The 20234-nt window shown below is 46.0% G+C and overlaps 1 protein-coding gene across 5 annotated transcripts; it reads right to left on the bottom strand.

Moving 5' to 3' along the window:
- Positions 1 to 829: 829 nt before the first annotated feature.
- C6H1orf52 (chromosome 6 C1orf52 homolog) lies at positions 830 to 20199 on the bottom strand. Of its 5 annotated transcripts, none has more exons than XR_007135633.1 (4): positions 19851 to 20197; positions 19444 to 19570; positions 19032 to 19230; positions 830 to 1118 (listed from the first exon to the last, which is right to left on the bottom strand). XR_007135633.1 is itself a non-coding variant. In XM_047785421.1 (3 exons), exons 1-3 carry the CDS (start codon positions 20130 to 20132, stop codon positions 1057 to 1059), a joined length of 543 nt encoding a protein of 180 aa, XP_047641377.1. In that variant the 5' UTR covers positions 20133 to 20199; the 3' UTR covers positions 830 to 1056. The 5 variants fall into 5 exon arrangements, 2 of the variants coding, with proteins under 2 accessions (XP_047641377.1, XP_047641376.1); XR_007135631.1 differs by lacking the exon at positions 19444 to 19570 and adding an exon at positions 12552 to 12752 and having other exon boundaries at positions 19851 to 20190; XR_007135632.1 differs by lacking the exons at positions 830 to 1118; positions 19444 to 19570 and adding exons at positions 12232 to 12752; positions 13523 to 13645 and having other exon boundaries at positions 19851 to 20198.
- Positions 20200 to 20234: the final 35 nt, after the last annotated feature.

Here is a 20234-nt window from a genome sequence, read left to right as displayed (position 1 = left end):
TACTCCCATGCCAGGATCCCATGGCAGAATTTCTAATTCTAGAAACCATTAGAATTATTAGAAATAATAATAACTGGCACTTTGCAGGACTAAAACCTTTCTATAAACTCCTTTGACCCTATACGTGAGGTGCATTCAACCATTTTATAAATGAAGAAACTCAAGGCCAGAGAAGTTAAGCAACTTGTCCCAAATAAGAAATGAAGTCAGATCTCGGCCGTCGGACTTTAAAGTCATTTAGAGTATTCTTAACCACCATGCAATAAAATGTATGAAAAAATCATCTCAATACAATCAGTCAAAAATTATAATAGCTTTTCTTTACACTTCTAGGGGCTCTAATCATAGAACCCTCATATTAATCACTCCTGGGACCGTTTTATCCTTACGCATTTGTTAATGAAATAATTAAAATTTCTGTGTTCTAGATCAGCACGGAACGTCCAGTTTAGCCTTTTTGTTTGTTTGGTTTTGTTTTTTAGGGCCGCACCTGCAGCATTTGGAGGTTCCCGGGCTAGGGGTCGAATATCAGAGCTGCAGCTGCCAGCCTACACCACAGCCACAGCAATGCCAGATCCAAGCCGCATCTGCGACCTACACCACAGCTCACAGCAACTGAGCGAGGCCAGGGATCAAACCTGCATCTTCATAAATACTAGTTGGGATTCATTACCACCGAGCCACGATGAGAAGTCCCCAGGTTAGCCATTCGTTAATCGGAAATCTCTCTTGCTTCTTTTGTACTTTAAGTTAAAAATTTTAAAGTAGGTCATGCAGTCACATGGTTTGAAAGTCTAAATGATATGTCTCCCACCTCTATCTCCATGCCTCCTGGAAAATGCACCAATTAAGATTTTATTCCGGCTGTTGTAATAGAATGTTCACGAATGAGGACTGTCTCAAAGGTGGCAGGTAAACCAGACGTGGCCCACAGGCACCCTCCGGGGGCTCTGAAGGATGAAGGGGGGGTCTCAATTCAGATAGCATGGCGTCCTTGGCTGGTTCCTGGAGCACAGAAGGGCAGGGTTCTCAGCCTTCACTGTTCTGGGCACAGTTTCAGGTAAAGTTCTGCATTGTCACTCTGCCCTCTATAGGGGCTGCTTCGATTGGTTTCTTGCCTGTCACAAGAAACACATGACATATGACAGCATGGGTATTAGTTTTACCTTATACTAGCACAGGTAAGTATGAATATATATTCTTTTTTTCAAGACTATTTTTTTTTATTTTATTTTCCCAAGTACAGCAAGGGGATCAAGTTATCCTCACATGTATACATTACAATTACATTTTTCCCCCCACCCTTTGTTCTGTTGCAACATGAGTATCTAGACAAAGTTCTCAATGCTACTCAGCAGGATCTCCTTGTAAATCTATTCTAAGTTGTGTCTGATAAGCCCAAGCTCCAGATCCCTCCCACTCCCTCCCCCTCCCATCAGGCAGCCACAAGTCTCTTCTCCAAGTCCATGATTTTCTTTTCTGAGGAGATGTTCATTTGTGCTGGATATTAGATTCCAGTTTCAAGACTATTTTTTAACAGAAGTTTTAGGTTCGCAGTAAAATTAAGAAAAGGTACGTAGATTTCCCTCATAGCTCCTGCCTGCATATACGCACAGCCTCTCCCATTATCCCCCCCCCCCTGCCCCCAGGGGCATCTGTTAATAACAGACGCACCTGCACTGACGCACCCTCGTCACCCAGAGTCCTTGGCTTACGTGAGTTCGCTCTTGCACACACTGTGGTTTGACAAATTAAAATGACACGTATCCATCATCATGGTATCACACAAAGTATTTTCACCGCCCTAAAGATCCTCTTTGTTCTGTTCAGCCCTGCCACTCGTCCCAGCTCCTGGCAACCTCTGATCTTTTATTGTCCCCATAGTTTTGCCTTTCCCAGAATGTCATATAGTTGGAGTCATACAGTGTGTAGTCTTTTCAGACTGGTTCCTTTCACTTAGTCATATGTCCACAAGTTCATTCCATGTCTTGTCATAGCCTGATAGCTCATCTCTTTTTAACACTGAATAATATTCCATTGTCTGGTGAATAAATAGCCTTATCCTTCCCTTTCTTACACAAAAAGTAAAAAGTAGCATAGTATATATACCTTCTGCAATTTCTTTTTTAAAATGTTATGGTATATCCTGGATATCATTCCTCATCTACACAGAGAAATTTTCTTATTTTTTTTTCCCCCACTGCACACTGTTCCACTAAGTGGATAAACCATGGGTATTTATTTTTATTTTTATTTTTTTGCTTTTTAGGCCCGCACCCGTGGCACATGGAAGTTCCCAGGCTAGGGGTCCAATCAGAGGTGTAGCTGCTGGCCTACAACACCACAGCCACAGGAACTCTGGATCTGAGTGGCATCTTCAACCTACACCACAGCTCATGGCAACGCTGGATCCTTAACCCACTGAGTGAGGCCAGGGATCAAACCTGCCTCCTCATGGATACTAGTCAGGTTCATTACCACTAAGCCACAATGGGAACTCCAAACCATAGGTATTTAACCAGCCACCCATGACGTCGAATTACTGCCAGGATTTTGCTCGTATAAACAGTGTTTCAGTAGCTGCATGTCACGTGCATGTTATATCTGGCATATTGCACATTTACAGGTATATCTGCAGGATAATTTCCAGAAGTGAGATTCCTGGATCAACAAGTATGTGTAACTTCTTTGGATTTTTAGCAACTTGCTCTCCACAGCTGGATCATTCTGCCCAATTTCCTGTGTTCTATGGGCATATGCTGCTTCTCTGGAGCCTTATCAACAGACTGTGCTGTCAGGTGGAAATTTCTCATCCAGTTGCTGAAAAATAGTATCTCCTAGTAGTATTAATTTGCATTTATCTTCAAAACATCTTTTTGATCCAACAAGCCTTTTGGAAATTAATTTAGAAAATAGACTCTACTGAGGCTATTGACCCCTTGAATAATCAATCATCTCCCCCCCCCGCCCCCCACTGGTGTAAGAACCCAAATAAGTAGGGTGGCTCCACGTGATGGACAGCCCAGGTTTTACCAGCTGTCCTTCAAATACGTGTTGACTGGAAAAAATCACAACCTGCAATTTGAGAGTTAAGTTTAAGTGCAATTAGGATGGAAGCTGGGAGACAGCATCTCAGGTGGCCCTGAGAAACCGCTTGAGGAGCTGAGGGGATGAGGGGGTGAGGCGAGGGGGGCTAGAATGTGTGAGTTTTCACAACAAAGGGAAGGTAGTAGGAACAAAAGGTTTACAGAAAGCCGGTTTCGCTGGGCTTCCCGACTCTCTCCTCGGATATGCCCCTCAGCTGGGGGCCGTCTTCTTTGCTTCCTTCCTGAGTTCCCCCAGGGCTCACTGGCCCACCCTAGGGTGTGGCTGTTTTCACAGATGACCGCGACATCTTTAGTTCTGTCCACTTGACTGCTGCCCAGGAGGTCGCTCTTAAACACTGCCCCAAAGAGGACGGGCATGTCAAGCCGTCAGTCTTCAAGGTGACAGGGGAGGTGCCCGCAGCGGGCACACGCTCCAGAGGTTTGCCGCTGGTCTCTGAAGGTTACTGCTAGTCACAGACAGCAGTCATCTCTGAAGGGTTTTAGTGTGTTTCTAGATAGGGGGAGCTCATAAAATCTCCTAAAAAATCTGACTACCCGCAGACCCAGAGCACAGAGGGCCTCCCTCCGGGTCTCCGCCCTGAGCTCCTCTGGGGCTGCTGTGGGTCGGCAGCTGCAGCGGCTCACGATTTCCCCCTCAACGTCAGTTCACGGGAGTTTGAGATACTCGAGCCGGGAAGGTGAAGGCGCGTCTTCATCCCTGGCCCTCAGAGGCTTGGCGACTCCCAGGGTCAGTGGGAGTCTCCAGGAGGGACGCGTCTTGGACCCCGTCCCCGGAGCCCTTTCCTTCGGAGCACACACACACGTAGTTTTCCTGGAACACACTCCTCGGATGAAGAAGGTCTAGGAGGATGGGTTGTATTTACACTTCTCAATGGCCAATTCTGAAAAGTGGTTTCAGTTGGGTTTTTTTACATGAAAATTTTATTGTGTTCTTATAATTTCTTTCTCTAAACATTGAGGAAGGGGGTGCGGGTTGAGGATCTCAATTAGTCGAAGGCTGTTGGCACAGGAATCAGAACATGGTCTTGGTGAGCTCCCGCAGGCCAGAGCAGGGAAACAGCCTCGTTTCCCTTGGTTCCTGCTCTCAGTCCACCCTCCAAACCGGCTGGCAAGAAAAGCCCTGAAAACTCACTTGCCCTGAGATGCTGAGAATGTTCATCTGATCAGTTACTTGTTGAACAATTTCTAATATTATTGCTTTGTGCTGGCTTCCTGAATTGGCCCTGCAAGAATTCTAAGGCCCTGCAGGCAAGGCCACAGCTGCTAATCCAGTTAGGAAAGTGAGATACTGGGGCAGGAAGCAACAGTGTCGGGTGATGAAGTGACAGAGGCAGGATAAAGTAACTTCTCCCAGAGGAGGCCCCTGCGGTTGGACCGTCTGCTGAAGCTTTTCTGGGAGCTCTCAGTGTTCGATTTCCCCCAATCCCACAAGCCGCGAGAAGGAGGCCTTTTCCTTCCGCCCTTTTCTGGAGGAGGTGCTCCTTCCTAGCAGCTACAGCTGGATGCTCTGCGGGAACCCCAGAGGCCTGGCCCGAGGGCATTTCTTCAGCGGCCTTTGGCTCCATCTAAGGGTTTCCTCGGCTGAGTGCATTAATATTGCCATCATGTAGACGTGTGGGAGAAAAGCTGAGTGGGTTTTGTTTTTTTCCCCTCATTCTTTTCACCCCAAATTTGTCTTTAGTTCATGTGCATAAAGGCAAAATACCCAGTGTCTCAATTTGAGCACAGGTGAGTAGATTTTTAAAATCCGAGGAGCTTTTTGGAGCAGTTTAAAAAGAAACTGTCGTTTTTCAGAGCACCGTATTAGAAACACCAAATTGGAATCATAAAAAGCTGCCTTCTGGGAGTTCCCGTCGTGGCACAGTGGTTAACGAATCCAACTAGGAATCATGAGGTTTCGGGTTCGATCCCCGGCCTTGCTCAGTGGGTTAAGGATCCTGCGTTGCTGTGAGCTGTGGTGTAGGTTGCAGATGCGGCTCAGATCCCGCGAGGCTGTGGCTCTGGCGTAGGCCGGCGGCTACAGCTCTGATTCGACCCCTAGCCTGGGAACCTCCATATGCTGCGGGAGCGGCCCAAGAAATGGCAAAAAGACAAAAAAAAAAAAAGCTGGCTTCTGGCAAGGGACCTGACACTTAGGACTTTCAAGGGAGATATACGAAAATTTTGAAAATACTTGTTTCGATGTGGTCTCAAGAGGTTAGGAGCATTAAAGCAGGCAAAAGATGAGCTCGACCTCTGACTCAATCTTGAATTCTTACTCACAAAAGCAGTTCTATCATCAAATACTACAACCAAATACTTAATTACAAAGGTGTGCATCATAGAATTATTTACAGTGGTAAAAATATGGAAATAATTATCATAAAAATAAAATAAAAATAAAAATTAGGTTTTTGAAGAATTCTTGATGGAACTGATACTGCTTAATGTTAAAACATGGAATATCTATAGTTTAGAATATTTCACATATACATAAAAAAGTCTAATACTGTATATCAAAATGTTAACAGTGAATTTCTCCACTAAAAGTGATTCTTACTTTTTTTTTCCAGAACTTCTACAGTGAGCATGCATCATTTTCATAATCAGATTTATTATTATTACTATTTTTGCTTTTTAGGGCCACACTCACCACATATGGAGGTTCCCAGGCTAGGGGTCCAATCAGAGCTACAGCCGCTGGCCTACACCACAGCCACAGCAACACCAGATCCAAGCTTCATCCGCAACCTACACAGTTCACAGCAACACTGGATCCTTAACCCACTGAGCAAGGCTGGGGATCTAACCCACATCCTCATGGATCCTAGTCGGGTTCATTAACCACCAAGCCACAAAGGGAATTCCCAGAAAAATTTTAAATGAATGTTACTATTATAAAGAATTTGTATCTAATATTAATGTTAGGAGAATTAAAACAAAATTGCAAATATAATGAATTGTTGTTGTATTTTCTTGGTGTCAACATTGTTCCTGTCCTTGAAAAGGTTAAATGTATTTGTAGTTAAAAAAAAAAAAAGTTTAAAAAATATACATATTTTTTTGCTTTTTAGGGCCACACCTGTGGCGGCATGTGGGAATCAGAGCCGTAGCCGCCGGCCTACACCAGAGCCACAGCAACTCGGGATCCGAGCCACATCTGCCACCTACACCACAGCTCACGGCAGTGCCTGATCCTTAACCCACCGAGCAAGGCCAGGAATGGAACCCTGTGCTCATGGGTATTAGTCTGCTCGAGAACCTGCTGAGCCACAATGAGAACTCCAAAAAACCTTTGTTTTTTGTGCTTCCGCAACACAGGGGCTCTTGGTCTTACTTTTGGCACTTAGATGAGGTAACTGAAAATTTGTTCTCCGTCGTTTTTCACGTTTTCACAAACCCCTATTGGGAAACTTAGTTGAAATCATGGTAAATGCTAAGAAAATCTAATCCTCCTTCGACTAATCTCCTGGGCTTAAAAAAAATTACCTAGGCTATGTGATCTTAAAAAAACTCTCCAGGCAGCACCAGAGCTTGTGCCTGCGCATAACAGGGGCCACGGGAATCAATCCATCAGTCAATCAACCGATCAATCCATCTCTCAATAAAATGTAAAGACCCTCCAGGGAAAAATTAAATTAGGAACTCTCGGGTTTAGCTACTTAGCCAGAGTGACATAAGATAGCCTTGCTACTGTCACAGTGGAAAGAAAAGTAGAAAAAGAAGAGGAAAACCTAAGCAGCTCATGATTAGCCAGAGTGACTGGGTGAACTTCCAAGTAGCTTAAAAATACCCAGAGCCCTGGTCAAATTATCTAAAAAGAAGCCACTTACTGTCTAAGGTTTGAAGTCAACATCTCCAGGTTGGCGCCAGAAGCTATTTACTGCCTGGCAATCTTATTTTAAAAAGCATCGAAATCTTCTTCCCAAGCCGAAGCAGGAAGGCTCAGGGCCCTCGTGTTGCAGTGATGACTTCCAGGTGCTTCCGTTCAGAATTAAGTCACCTCAGGGCTCCAGACGGCCTGGCATCCCCAAAGGAAGCCCCTCTCCGAGGTGGCAGCTTGGCATAGAGAGGATGCAAACCGACCCGCAAATGGGGGGGCTCATTTCTTCCCGGCTACAGAGCAGGCTGGAGATGAACCCTCTCGTCTGTTAGCCTCAGGAACGAGCTTTAGAGACCCGGCTTTTTGCCCGGGTGGCTCAGCTCACTGCCCTCATTAGTGTGGTACGGAGGGATGCAGGGGCAGGGGGATTGGGGCTCCAGTAATTAAGTCTAAATGCTAAGAAAAAAACAACAGAAGTGTTTATGCCTTACAGACTTGACGTGTGGATTCCAGCTGTTACAGAAGAAATTTTACTGCTGAGGCTGTCCAGGCCACATTTCCTAGCTAAGGAGAGGACTGAAGGGGAGGCCCGAAGCTGGAACATGGTAAAAATAAGAGAGGAAGCTTCCAATGGCGGTGTCTGTTCCTGCAGATTGAAAAGCAGCGAAAACTAGCAACAGGGCCTTAAAATCCCCCTGGTGCCATGAGCTATTCCTGAGTTGGCTTTTGCTTGTAGCTTTTGCTGGCCCACAAGTGGCCTCTTTAGTTTTAAGTGATTGCTTTGTTATTTCACTGCAGTTTTTCTCAGGAATCTAAATTTAAAATGTTAATTCAAACCCCGCAGTCAGCTGAGGAAGCTTGCTACATTTTGGTCCATTTAGAATCAGACAGGTAATTATGTCAGGAATAGAGCTGCACTTTTACTTCAATGATAGGCACCAAATCCTGTTTCTTCTCCTTTTTTAGAAAATGCTAAACACAGGGAAAGGAACAGGAGTTCCAGACCCTGGAACCAAAATATTACAGACACACAGGAAATGACTTTTCAAGTCCAGCCTGCAAACCTCCCATTTCCTGGGCTTGCCTATGAGCCTGGAAAAGACAGGAAAGGTGCAGAGGCCCTTCCTCACCCTCATGCTGTGACCACAAACTCAGGCCAGATGTTAGAGAAATGCCAAAGGCATTTTAGGCAAAGTCTGTGGCTTGGCGCTCTCTCACTTTGCCAAAATGAAAAGGGAGGGAGGGAGGGAGGGAGCATGGGAAAAGCCACGCACAGGTGCAGCTTCTGGTTCCGAGATGCCCAGGACGGGTGCATAAAGAAGGGATACCTTGAACTACTCCTTGGAGGGAAGAGGTTCACTAAGCAGACAGCTTAGGGCCAGGCCAGGCTGCGCAGATGGGACAAGCGAAGGCGCAGAGGGATGGAACCAAATAGCGTATCCGGGGAGCCGGAGATGATTCGTTAGAGCTGGATTAACAAGCGCATCAGAACGAAGGCAGGGAACCCGGGGGACTTACTGACCAAACCTGTGCGATGGGAATTTAGGCAGAGGGAGGGTTCTCGGTTCATGGCGATGCCATCAACCAGAAATGTCACAGGGAGGTGGTGCGGCTTCTGGCTCCATGTGTTTGGTTTTGGGCACAGAGGCGGTGAGGGGACTCTGAGCCCCAAGCAGAAATGCATGGTTACACGCACAAACCAAGGGCCTGACAGGAGCATTCTGGAAAAGCTACAGCCCAGCGAACCCTCCGTGTTCCTGACTGGAGGCCGTGAGCTTAGCTGACATGTCAAGAAGCAGGGCGGAGAGGGAGAACAAGGAACAGACCTGGCGTCTGAGGGTGGCTGGAAGAGAAGGAGCCAGAGCGGAAACGACCCAGGAGAGCAGGGCCTGCAGAAAGCCCAAAGGGAGAGAAGTGTCACAGCCATCAGGACACTTTTGACCGAAAAGGACACAAAACTTACACTGGTTTAAATTCTCAAGACTTCATGGCTCACCTAACTGAACACACAAGCCCCTAGGGACTCACCCCGAGGAGGGGCTGAGGGACTAGGCACTTACACGGAGCCTGCTGCGTGCTGGGGACCCCACCAGTCAATGAACAAACCCGGCAGAGCCTGTCTCTGCTGACGCTACACACAAATGCTTCTTGCGTCTTTCTTCTTGCACTAAAATGCAAATGCAATGCCTCACATAGGGAAAACTATCTGTGGAGGGAGATGAAGACAGAAAACTTGATAATTTAATGCAAATTCCAAAGCATTTGCTAGGAGTGGAACACCTTTTCGTAGGAATGTCTGCAACTTCCGTACTCGGGTAGGTGTGTGTGGGTGTGTGTTTGTGTGAAAGCAGTTGACTGTGGATGCAAAACTGTAACATCCAAAATAAAGCCCAGCTGTGGAGCTGGTCAAAGCTTTTGACTTATCAAAGTTGCCAAGGAGTTCCTGGTGGCCTAGAAGATTAAGGATCTGGTGCTGTCACTGCTGTGGCACGGGTTCAGTCTCTGGCCCAGGAACTTCTGTATGCTGAAGGTGCAGCCAAGAAAAAAAGGAAAAAAAAAGTGCTGAGCTCATTCAGATACCTATAGAAACAATTACATTTTTTCAAACATCACTTTGTCTCTAACTCAATTATATGGCAACGTGTTTAAGGTGTAGGTCCTGTCCACACTGGCACTGCTGCATTCACATCTTCATTAAAATATGTAGTGTGCAATAAAAGGAAGCCTCCCTCTCAGCCATCATAAGCAACTAAGCGCTCTCGGCCTCTCAAGGCCCTCCTCCTCTCCAGGGCCTTCGCTCGCTCACTCACCACTGTTCGCTCCACAGCAACCAGTCTCTCTGCCTTGCACCCGACACATCCACCCTCCCACGGCCGCCAATGTGATTTTGCCAAAATGAGGACGAGTCCTTTGTTCTTATCATAACCCTTGCAGCCAATAGACACTCCATAAATTATGCACGAACGGGATCAGACTGCATGGGTAGCGCTGCTGCTTCATCTCGCTGGGCCCCTTTTTCATTCTCTAATTTGGAAACGATAAAACCTACCACTAAGGGTCAGGATGAGAAGTCAGTCCAAGTGCTTTTAGTATTTTAATGACTAAAAAGCAGGTAAATTTTTTCAGTAATATTCTTTTGATTGATTCCAATTATAATGTTTTCCATAAAACTCTATAAAGCTATTTATATTTTGAATTTTAAAATATGACCCGCAATGCATTGCTGTGGCTGTGGTAGGCCAGCAGCTACAGCTCCAATTCAGCCCCTAGCCTGGGAACCTCCATATGCTGCAGGTGTAGCCCTAAAGACAAAAAACAAACAAACAAACAAAAAACCCAAACCAAAAAAAAAAACCCAAACCAAAAAAACACAAATGGCTAAGTCCGACTGCCCCAAAATATTTAGCTTGCTTCCTAAATTCTGTGCTCCCTCCTAAATTAAAGCTGGCTTGATCTGGGAGTTCCCCTGTGGTGCACAGGGAGTTCCCCTGTGGTGCATAAGGATCCAGCGTTGTCCCTGCCGTGGCCCAGATCGCTGCTGTGGTGCAGGTTTGATCCCTACCCAGGGAACTGACACATGCCAAGAATGGAAACCAAACCAAAGCCCTGGCGTGACCCGTTCTTGCATATGTGCACGTCTCCCGGGAGCTGCTGCTTAATAATCTCCCGAGTGTTGCAACTACCTGTCTGTCCACAACATCAGACCACTCATCCCCTCCAAGAAAAAGGGCTTTTAGCTTCTCCCTTCCCTCATTCTAGAAAGGAGGCTCAAAGACCCGCTAGGGGCGACCTAGCTTTCGTTCTCCATCACTGACTGACTGACGTAAGTTAGGAGTTGAACCAATGAGTGGTAAAAAGAGGTTAGGAAGATTTTCAGACAGTGGCTTATTGGGCTTTTTTTCTTTTTGCGTGAGGTTTATTTTCATGCTATTTTTTCACATCTTCTAGTATCTCACACAGTCTGTGCTGTTTCAATAATACACGCATCCAGACCACAGCTATTTCCAGATTTGGGGATCACAACCTAAGTGTAAGTCCACCCGCTGTCACACTGGACTCAGGCTTCACTCGTTGGTGCTGCCCGTGGTAATCACTGCCTCCCAAGTATTCGTGCGCATAGGCTTCGACCTTAAATGAAGCTTTCCTGCTTTATCAGTTACTTCAGTTCTGGGGCTCCTGTACTTATAAACCTACAGGACAAGCAGCCATAGAGGGGGATTTGTGAGCTTACGATACAGCGGGAGCCACGGTATACTCTCACGTCCTTCCCCAGGACACAAAACACTGTGACTGGCACACTTTTAATGCCTTTCATAGACTTCAGGACCCAAGTTCTCAACTAAATGGGAGCGGCAGTCGCTGGCCTACACCACAGCCACAGCAACGCGGGATCCGAGCCGTGTCTGCGACCTACACCACAGCTCACGGCATCGCCGGATCCTTAACCCACTGAGCGGGGCCAGGGACGGAACCCACATCCTCACAGACACGAAGCCGGGTTCTTAACCTGCTGAACCACAGTGGGAACTCCAACTCCTGTCTCCCAAGAAACAGGCAAGGTCTCTTACGAGTGTCACGGAAAAGATCAACGCGGCATGTGACCTCTCCTGTGGATCATTCAAATGCTACAAATAACTGCACTGCATTTCAGACCACAGGAGTCAAAGACTACTGTCTCCGTAAGTAACCCCTGCGGATGTTACTATTATATGCGAAGCATCAAAATAGCTGGAAACAGAGAAAACACACAGAAGGAGGGTTGCCAGATAAAATACACTCCGTTAACTTTGAATTTCAGATAAATATTTTTTTTAGTATGTCTCAAATATTGCATATACCTCAACAGTATTTGTTGTCTAAAATTCGAATTTGACCGAGTCTTCTCTGTTTTCATTCGCTACGTCTGGCAGTTCTTTGTGGAAGACCCTTGTCTTCGGCGAGCTTACTAGTTTACCGGGAAATTAAGCAACAGTCATGTCACGTAAGGCAGAAGCGCCAGAACACACGGGGGTGGGTAGGATCACTGATTACCACAGACGAGTACCCAGAGGAGATGGAAACTGCAGTTCCTAAAAGAAGACCAAATTCTGACTGGCAATTGTTTTGGGGGCTCAAGTGTCCTGAGTTGAATCAAATTCACTGTTCATTAGCTGTGTAACCTGGTCAATCTATTATAAAAGGAGGCTATAAATACCTGCCTGACTAGGCTGAGGGTCAGAGCAAACACGTGCACAAGCCACCTGGGACCCGGGCACCCCTACCCGGGAACCTACTACCAGGGGGTCACAGGCAAAGAGGGCAGCTCTTACAGATACTCAAATGTTACTGTTATGCAGCACTGGTAACACTGGCAATTTTATTTCCATGATCTATTTACACTGTACAAACACTGTTGCAAAGCACCTACGAGTTCACAGTACATTACATTTACTTTAAAAATATATTCCTTTATAAAAGGTTCATAGAACATCGGTATGTCAACATGGGACAAAACTCTCCAAGTGTGTCACCAATTCTGTGACAGCAAGAACACTTCCAAGTGTTGTCAGTTTCACAATCACAAGATACCATCTGAGTTTTAAATACATATTTTTAAATAAAAAATGAATTCTACAGTGGAAGGTTCCTGCAGCAATACTCACTAGTTAATTAACATGAACTTTCATGAAGATGTTGTTTCATAATAATTTACAATATCAACTTAATCTGTCGAAAAGGACCATTTCAACAAGTTTCGCAGTCCAGAAATTCTTGTCATTTGTTTTCTATTTATTTTTTCTTCTTTGTTGGTTCTCCTGGTTCTATTTTGCGCTTTTTAGAAGTATGCTCGTCTTTTTCATCATCTTTAAACAGGAGAAGAAAAGTATCGATCAGTAATTTTTAAAAATTGTTAATGCATTAAAATTTCATTGACTCTATACCAAAATCATCATCCTCAACTAATGTTCCTTTCAGTTTCCCAATAAAAAATAAAAAATAACTTTTAGAACTCCGATTTGTCTTTTTCTTTTTTTGTTCTTTTTAGGGCCGCACCTGAGGCATATGGAGGTTCCCAGGCTAGGGACTGAACTGAAGCTGTAGCCACTGGCCTACACCACAGCTACATCAACGCCAGATCCCAGCTGCATCTGTGACCTACATCACAGCTCACGGCAACGCCGGATCCTTAACCCACTGAGTGAGGCCAGGGATCGAACCCACAACCTCATGGATACTAACAGGATTCATTTCTACTGAGCCACAATGGGAACTCCAGAACTCTGATTTTTATATTGCAAGCAAAAATAAGGAATTGTTTTCAGTTGTAGTGTTAACAAAATTCATAGCGATCCTTTAGTGCTAATATTAAGGTAGCTTAAAATCATAAAGTCAGATTTGTCCTGATAAAGCTATTCTCAAATATTCTACAGGATAAACATTGTGAATATTTAAATGTATAATCTACTCATTAAGAAAGGATGTCAATTTAACCATGACATTATTTAAGTGGCTATCAGCTAGTCTTTCCCTTCCAATCTTTTCCCTTCCAATCTCTCCCACAAACCACTCCCCTCCCTAGCTCGGCCCTCGACCCCCCCACCCCACCCTGCCACGTGAAGTTAAAAGCACTCACAGGTAGATCTTCTCTGAAACTGTATTTTCAATTCTGTCCTATGTAGGTAGTTCTACCTTCTCACCCGTTCCTAGGAGGGTCATAATATTCCAATGGCCACAGAAAAACAGCCATCTTCCCCTCCTTCAGAGTATGGAGAATTTGGGGGAGGAAGGGGTGGAGAAGAATCTCATATTAAAACCATGTCCTTTACACTTTTCCAAGATGTTATTAGTATCTGTAGCCACAGGAAATCTCCAAATTATAAATAAAATACTGTCAAGCCTAAAACCGGGGGCCCCTTTATTCGATTAAAGCAATTCAACTGTAAGTTTCAATAAAATGCAGGGTAGCACAGTCTCAGTGCTAATTCCCAGCTCTCTGAACAAATGCGTGGCATTATTTCAAGAACTCCACGCAGATGGAATAAATAACACATAGAAGACGTTATGATTTATAAAATACAAATTCATTTTAAGTACATTACTGAATTCACTGCACTTTTGATCTTACTTTCTCAATCAACAGACACTCAAAGTTTAGTAACTACCATGTGGTGGCTCTGAAATACTGTGATGCTGAAAAAGGGACTTCATATTAACAAATTTGGGAAACCACTGATATCACAGCATAAACTTTTTTTTTTTTTTTGCAGTTCAACTTCCCTTTTATTATTAACAGTTATGAGAACTAACAATGCCAATTTTAATTCTTAACACACAAAAGGACTTTATGGTCATTTTGACATGTTATTTCTTGGTGGTTCCCTGACAGAGGCAGGGAAGCTTGTCACTATTCTTTCTTTTCCTGGATCATAACTGACACACAGTATTAGTTCCAGGCATGTAACACAGTGAACTGACATTTTATACATTACGAAATGATCACCACAGTAAGTCTCGTTGCCACCCGTCACCATACAGTGTTACATCACCATGTATATATCCCCAGAGGCTCTAAGTAACACCCCTGCGACTTACTCATTTTAGAGCTGCAAGTTTGTACCTCAATCTGCTTCACCTATTTCGCCTGTCCCCCCCCCCCCCCCCCCCCCCGAATCCTTCCCCTCTGGCAATCACCAGCTTGTTCACTGCATCCACCAGTCTGTTTCTATTTTGTTGTGTTGTTTTGTTTTTCAGATCACAAACTCATTATGGGAAAAACACCCTTAAAACATGAAGCCTTCGAACCCCTCCTGCTCACTGTGCCACACTCCTGACACTTTCTGTGACGTGGACAATGACGAGTAGCAACAGCAAGTGATGCATCTTCAAGCACAGCACAGGGATGTTATTCACATATTTCACAGAGCGCCACAGCCTTACGTAGGCGGTAAGATAAAACACTTGCTCTACGGACCAACAGGTATGACATACAGTTTAAATGAGCCATGGCCTTTGTTTTTTATTTATTTATTTTTTGCTTTTTAGGGCCGCACCCGAGGCATACGGAGGTTCCCAGGCTAGGGGTCTAATCGGAGCTACAGCTGCTGGCCTACACCACAGCCACAGCAACACCGGATCCGAGCCGCGTCTGCAACCTACACCTCAGCTCACAGCAACACCGGATCCTTAACCCACAGAGCGAGGCCAGGGATCCAACCCAAAACCTCATGGTTCCCAGTCAGATTCGTTTCCTGCTGCGCCATGACGGAACTCCTGGCCTTTGTTTAACTGGAATTTAATTATCATCATGCCTGACTTTTGGAAAAGAACGTCCTATCAGTAACTGAACAGAAGAGCTAGTGCCACCTAGTGATATAACAAGGCATTGCCTTAAAAAAAGTCCTGAAACGTTCCTTCACCAACTTTACTGAGTTTCTACTCTGTCATACAGAGTACAGATGCCCAGGTAAGGAAACAGCTTTTCTGTTACAGAATTCATGTCACTCGGGGGTAAACACATTTACTTACTCATAGAAAGTAACTTTCTAAATTCTTTAAAAAAAAAAAAAAAAAAAACCAAGCATTAGCTACTTTAATTAGGCTTTCAAGACTAATTACAAAAGGAAAAAAAAAAAAAAAAGGAGTTCCCTCCGTGGCGCAGTGGAAACAATCCGACCAGGAACCATAAGGTTTCGGGTTTGACCCCTGGCCTCGCTCAGTGGGTTCAGGATCCCACGTTGCCATGAGCTGTGGTGTAGGTCGCCTACACAGCTCACATCCTGCATTGCTGTGGCTGTGGTGTAGGCCAGCAGCTATATCCCCCATGGACCCCTAGCCTGGGAACCTCCATATGCCAGGGGTGCAGCCCTGAAAAGACAAAAAAAAAGAGAAAAGAAAAGATTAATCGCATGTTAATTAAGCTATAATTTAAGTATCTGAGCCTTACTGATCTACATTTTACAACCACTAGACGAGAAGTGTGGGTAAGTAGCAAGACTCTATGGCGAGTTGTGAATTTTTCCCAGCTTCTTCTCTCTGGACGTTAACTGGCAAAAAAAGCCAAAGGGCAGGAAGTGAGAAAGAAAAGCAAAAACAAAGTAATTTGATAATCAAAAAATGAGATAATTTAAGAGTGTGTGGGGTTTCTAACACAAGGTATTTTATGAGTTTTTAAAAAAAAAGTTAAAGGAGTTCCTATCGAGGCTCAGTGGTTAACAAATCCGACTAGGAATCATGAGGCTGTGGGTTTGATCCCTGGCCTCACTTAGTGGATTAAGGATCCAGTGTTGCCATGAGCTGTGGTGTAGGTCGCTGATGCAGCTCAGATCCCATGTTGCTGTGGCTGTGGTGTAGGCCAGCAGCTGTAGCTCCGATTAGACCCCTAGCCTGGGAACCTCCATATGCCGCGAGTGCGGCCCTAAAAGGACAAAAGACAAAACAAAACAAAACAAACAAACAAAAAAAGAAGATGCTGGGCAACTCAATTTGTGAACATGGTATGGGAGTTTGAAATGGCAAAAATTACTTCTGAAAAGGTATTTATTACAAGAATAAAATTGTTCCATTCAATAACCAACATTAATGTCAAAACTGAAGATTTTAGTATTATCTTGTAATCTTACGACCCAGCTTTAAGCTGACTGCGCACTGGGTACTTTTGGTTTTCACTACTGCCAACCTCTCTTTTGTGACGGGGGACCCATCACTGGTCAAAAGGTCACAATCACTTACGGGAACAGCAGCGTGATGGGCCATATATTTCCTCCTATCTGACATTTAACGGCAAAGCTCGGGGAAGAAAGGTGATTTTTTTCCCCTTGTTGGCCCTGATATATACCCCTCACCTGTCCACACAGGGACAGAGACAGGAGAGCAGCAGCCTACGACGGCCTGGACTGAGCATTGACTCCAGTGGCTTTACTGCTATCCCATGGGACAGCTATTTCTCCAGCACTCTAGCTTGGAAAACACCAAGAGAATCCCCAGTTTAAGAAGGCATCATTTTCATTTAAAGATCTGATTTTTTTTTTTTTTTGGTCTTTTTAAGGCCACACCCGTGGCATAGAGAGGTTCCCAGGCTAGGGGTCAAATTGGAGCTGTAGCTACCAGCCTACACCACAGCCACAGCAATGCGGGATCCAAACCACGTCTGCAAACTACACCACAGCTCTCGGCTACATTGGATCCTTAACCCACTGAGCAGGGCCAGGGATTGAACCTGCATCCTCATGGATCCTAGTCAGATTAGTTTCCACTGAGCCACAGCAGGCACTCCTAAAGATGTGAATTTGAAATCTTCTTCTGCCTCTTCTAAATTGTACGAATTTGGGCAAATTCTTTAACCCGAGATTATCTTCTTATCTATAATATAGTAATAATGGATCATGTACCAACTTGTGAACTAGCTTGCCAAGAGTAATAAATTAGAAAACTTGTATGAAGATATTATTTTAGAGTGTGGCATTTTCTAGTTGTGTGACCTTGGACGAGTCACATAAGCTCTCATTTTCACATTTCACTATCTGGTTTCACAAGGTGTTGAAGAATTAAAGGTAATTTACATAAGTGTTTTGTATTAATTTTATAAAAGACTACACAACATGAGCTATTTTCGACATTCACTTCATTTGGCGCCTCCAAAAAGATGTCATTTACTAAAGATGTGCCTTCACTAGCGACTCCCCACTCACACGGGCAAGTCAGTGACAAGCAAAGGCAGAGTCAAATCTGGATCGACCCCTTCTGATTCGTGACCCTTCCTCCCAAAGCAAACACAATCCTCTGCACAGCTGTAAAAGGAGCTGCGAGGGCAGCAGCTGTCCTATGGGAGGGTCAGAAATCTGCTTAAAAACGGCACACCCTTTCATAAAAATGAGCCAAAATCTTTTCCTCCGATGATCCACTGAATACAATGTACTACAAACTTAACACCTGGATGCGGCTGTGAAGCAGAGAGGTGGGAGGTGCGTGTGCACAGAGCACGGGACACATAAGCAACCCGAGGAAGGCCGGACCTGAGGTTTTTTCTTAGAGTTGGACTTTGAAGGACGGATGGGTTTACTGACCAAAGAGGGAGAGAAGAACATTCCAGACTGAGGTGTAACATACTGAAAGGCACAGAACCATGAAACAGTGTGGTCCGCTCAGTTTTGAAATTTACACTCTTCAGGTGCTAGAAGGGGCATCTGAAATGAGGCTGGAGGAACAGGCAGGGCCTAGTGCTGACGCTGCGTTGTTGGGAAAGGGTTTAAGCAAGTGAGATACTCAGTCAGATCAGATGAGCTGCAGGGCAAGGATGAAGTGGGTGGAGTGGGTACAGGTATGCAAGCAGAGGTTGCTGGGATCACTTACCCTCCAAGCAAGAGATGGAGCTGTGGTACTAGCAACTAAGGCAACACAAGGAAGTCATTACCTTATCATCATTTTTAATTCCTAGGTAGTATGATACTCATGCAAGTTCATTTTGTGACACTCATTTTGGCTTTAAGGCACAACTGTGTTTTTTTTGTTTTTTTTTGTCTTCTTAGGGCCGTACCTGCGGCACATGGAGGTTCCCAGGCTAGGGGTCTAATCAGAGCTGTTACTGCCGGCCTACACCACAGCCACAGCCACAGCAACGCCAGATCCGAGCCGGGTCTGTGACCTACACCACAGCTCGTGGCAACGCCAGATCCTTAACACACTGAGCGAGGCCAGGGACTGAACCCGAAACCTCACGGTTCCTCGTCAGATTCGTTCCCGCTGCAACCTGACGGGAACTCCTGTTGTTATTGGTTTTTTTTTGTAAAGCACAACTGTTTTGATATAAAACGAAGCCTTCAGCACTTCACAACTGCAACCATCACAGAGTCCATGGAATAACTCATGCACCTCTAATAGGACATCAAAAATCACACACACTACTGGCCGAGATATCAGAGTTCACTTTATGATTTCTCTACAACACAGCAAATACTGCTGAGATAGAGAGACTTCAAAGTCAAACAGACGTGACTCTCCTCAAAAACACAGCGAAAAGTATCCAAAGGCCATCATAATGTGGTCGCGAACTCACTGGATTGAAGTTCCAATCATTCAATAGCTCCTCCTTTTAAAACCCGCCACAGGGATCAAGAGGTGTCACCAGGGAGCCTGACTCTCCTTACCTGACTCCACGGTCTCCTCCCCTTCGGGCAGAAGCCTAGCTTTCTTAGCACTCGGTGGGGCATCGTCACCATTGTCCTCGTATATGTTAGACCATTTTATCGCCATGTCCAGCTCTGGAGGCGGAGGTTTCTTCTCAGCAGAGTAGGTCTCCGGAGGAGATACATAGTTGGACTTCCATACTTTGAATTCCTTTGGAGGCTGTTGAACAAACACATGAAGAAGCACTGTGACGAACCGAGGTCCCTAGAATCGGTATGGACACATGCACCTCCCTGCCGTGCGCTCAGCGTTCGGGCTGATTTTTTTTTTTTTTAAAGGTTTAAAGACACACTTTGCCATCAAATTCACAATACTGCTAAGTGAAAAGCCAAAGGGTTCCCTAGACGAATAAAGCTAATAACTTTTAGTTACCAAGGAAGGATCCAGTCTCAGAGATACTACGCCAAGGCCGACCCCTTCAGGAGGCTGCAGCAGACACTGTCTTGGAGGCAGCACCGCAGGCACTTCGGCGTCAAAGGGAAGGGGTCTCGGGGAGAAGCTGCAGCGGGGGGCGGGGGAGTCACCACCGTTAGTGCTCGCCGCGCGGGGTCGGGGCACCGAGCGCGGAGGTCGGGTCTCCTGGCAGGGGCGGGGGCTGCGGGGCCGGTCCGACACCCACCGGGCTGGGGCAGGGGCCCGGGCTCCCCAGGGCTGGACGCGGCGAGGGCGTGCGGCATCCCGCGGGGTGACTGCGTGTGGGGGACGGAAGCCGGTCCCCAAAGGGGCTGCGGGAGGGGGAGGCCGGGACCCAGCTCGGGAAACGGGGGCGGGGAGCTCACCTCCTCCGGCGCCTTGACCACGTGCCGCTCCCAGTCTATCTGCTTGTTGAGCGGGTTGTAGAGAAAGGCCGGGCGAGTCACGCTCCGGAACAGCTCGTCGGGGCCAGGCAGCCGCTTCTCCGCCAGGTTCCCGCAGCCGCCCGCCGACGTCGCCGGATCCGGGGCCCTGCGACTCGTTTCCTCCGGCTCGCTGTTGTCCTCCTCGCTCGAGGAGCCTGAGCTGCTGCTGCTGCTGCCATAGGCCGCGAAGTAGCTCAGGGGATCCTTCTCCTCCGCGGCCATGACTGCCCAGCCGGTCGAGGGCGGGCTCCGCCGGAAGCCGGAAGCCGGAAGCCGCAAGCCGGAAGCCGCTCCAGGGCCCTCCCCTCAGTCGGCCCCGCCCCG

The sequence above is a fragment of the Phacochoerus africanus genome, chromosome 6 (genome assembly GCF_016906955.1).
Source record: "Phacochoerus africanus isolate WHEZ1 chromosome 6, ROS_Pafr_v1, whole genome shotgun sequence".
Taxonomy (NCBI): Eukaryota; Metazoa; Chordata; class Mammalia; order Artiodactyla; family Suidae; genus Phacochoerus; species Phacochoerus africanus.
Note: the sequence above shows the minus strand (reverse complement) of the source record. Positions and strands in the feature narration are given on the sequence as shown.

Excerpts from the sequence above, each read along its gene's own strand:
- C6H1orf52 (XM_047785420.1), bottom strand. The coding sequence starts at position 20,132 with ATGGCCGCGGAGGAGAAGGATCCCCTGAGCTACTTCGCGGCCTATGGC. Across the intron at positions 19,231-19,850 it reads TGGTCAAGGCGCCGGAGGAG|CCTCCAAAGGAATTCAAAGT; the intron begins GTGAGCTCCCCG and ends TTTGTTCAACAG. Across the intron at positions 12,753-19,031 it reads GGAGGAGACCGTGGAGTCAG|ATGATGAAAAAGACGAGCAT; the intron begins GTAAGGAGAGTC and ends TCCTGTTTAAAG.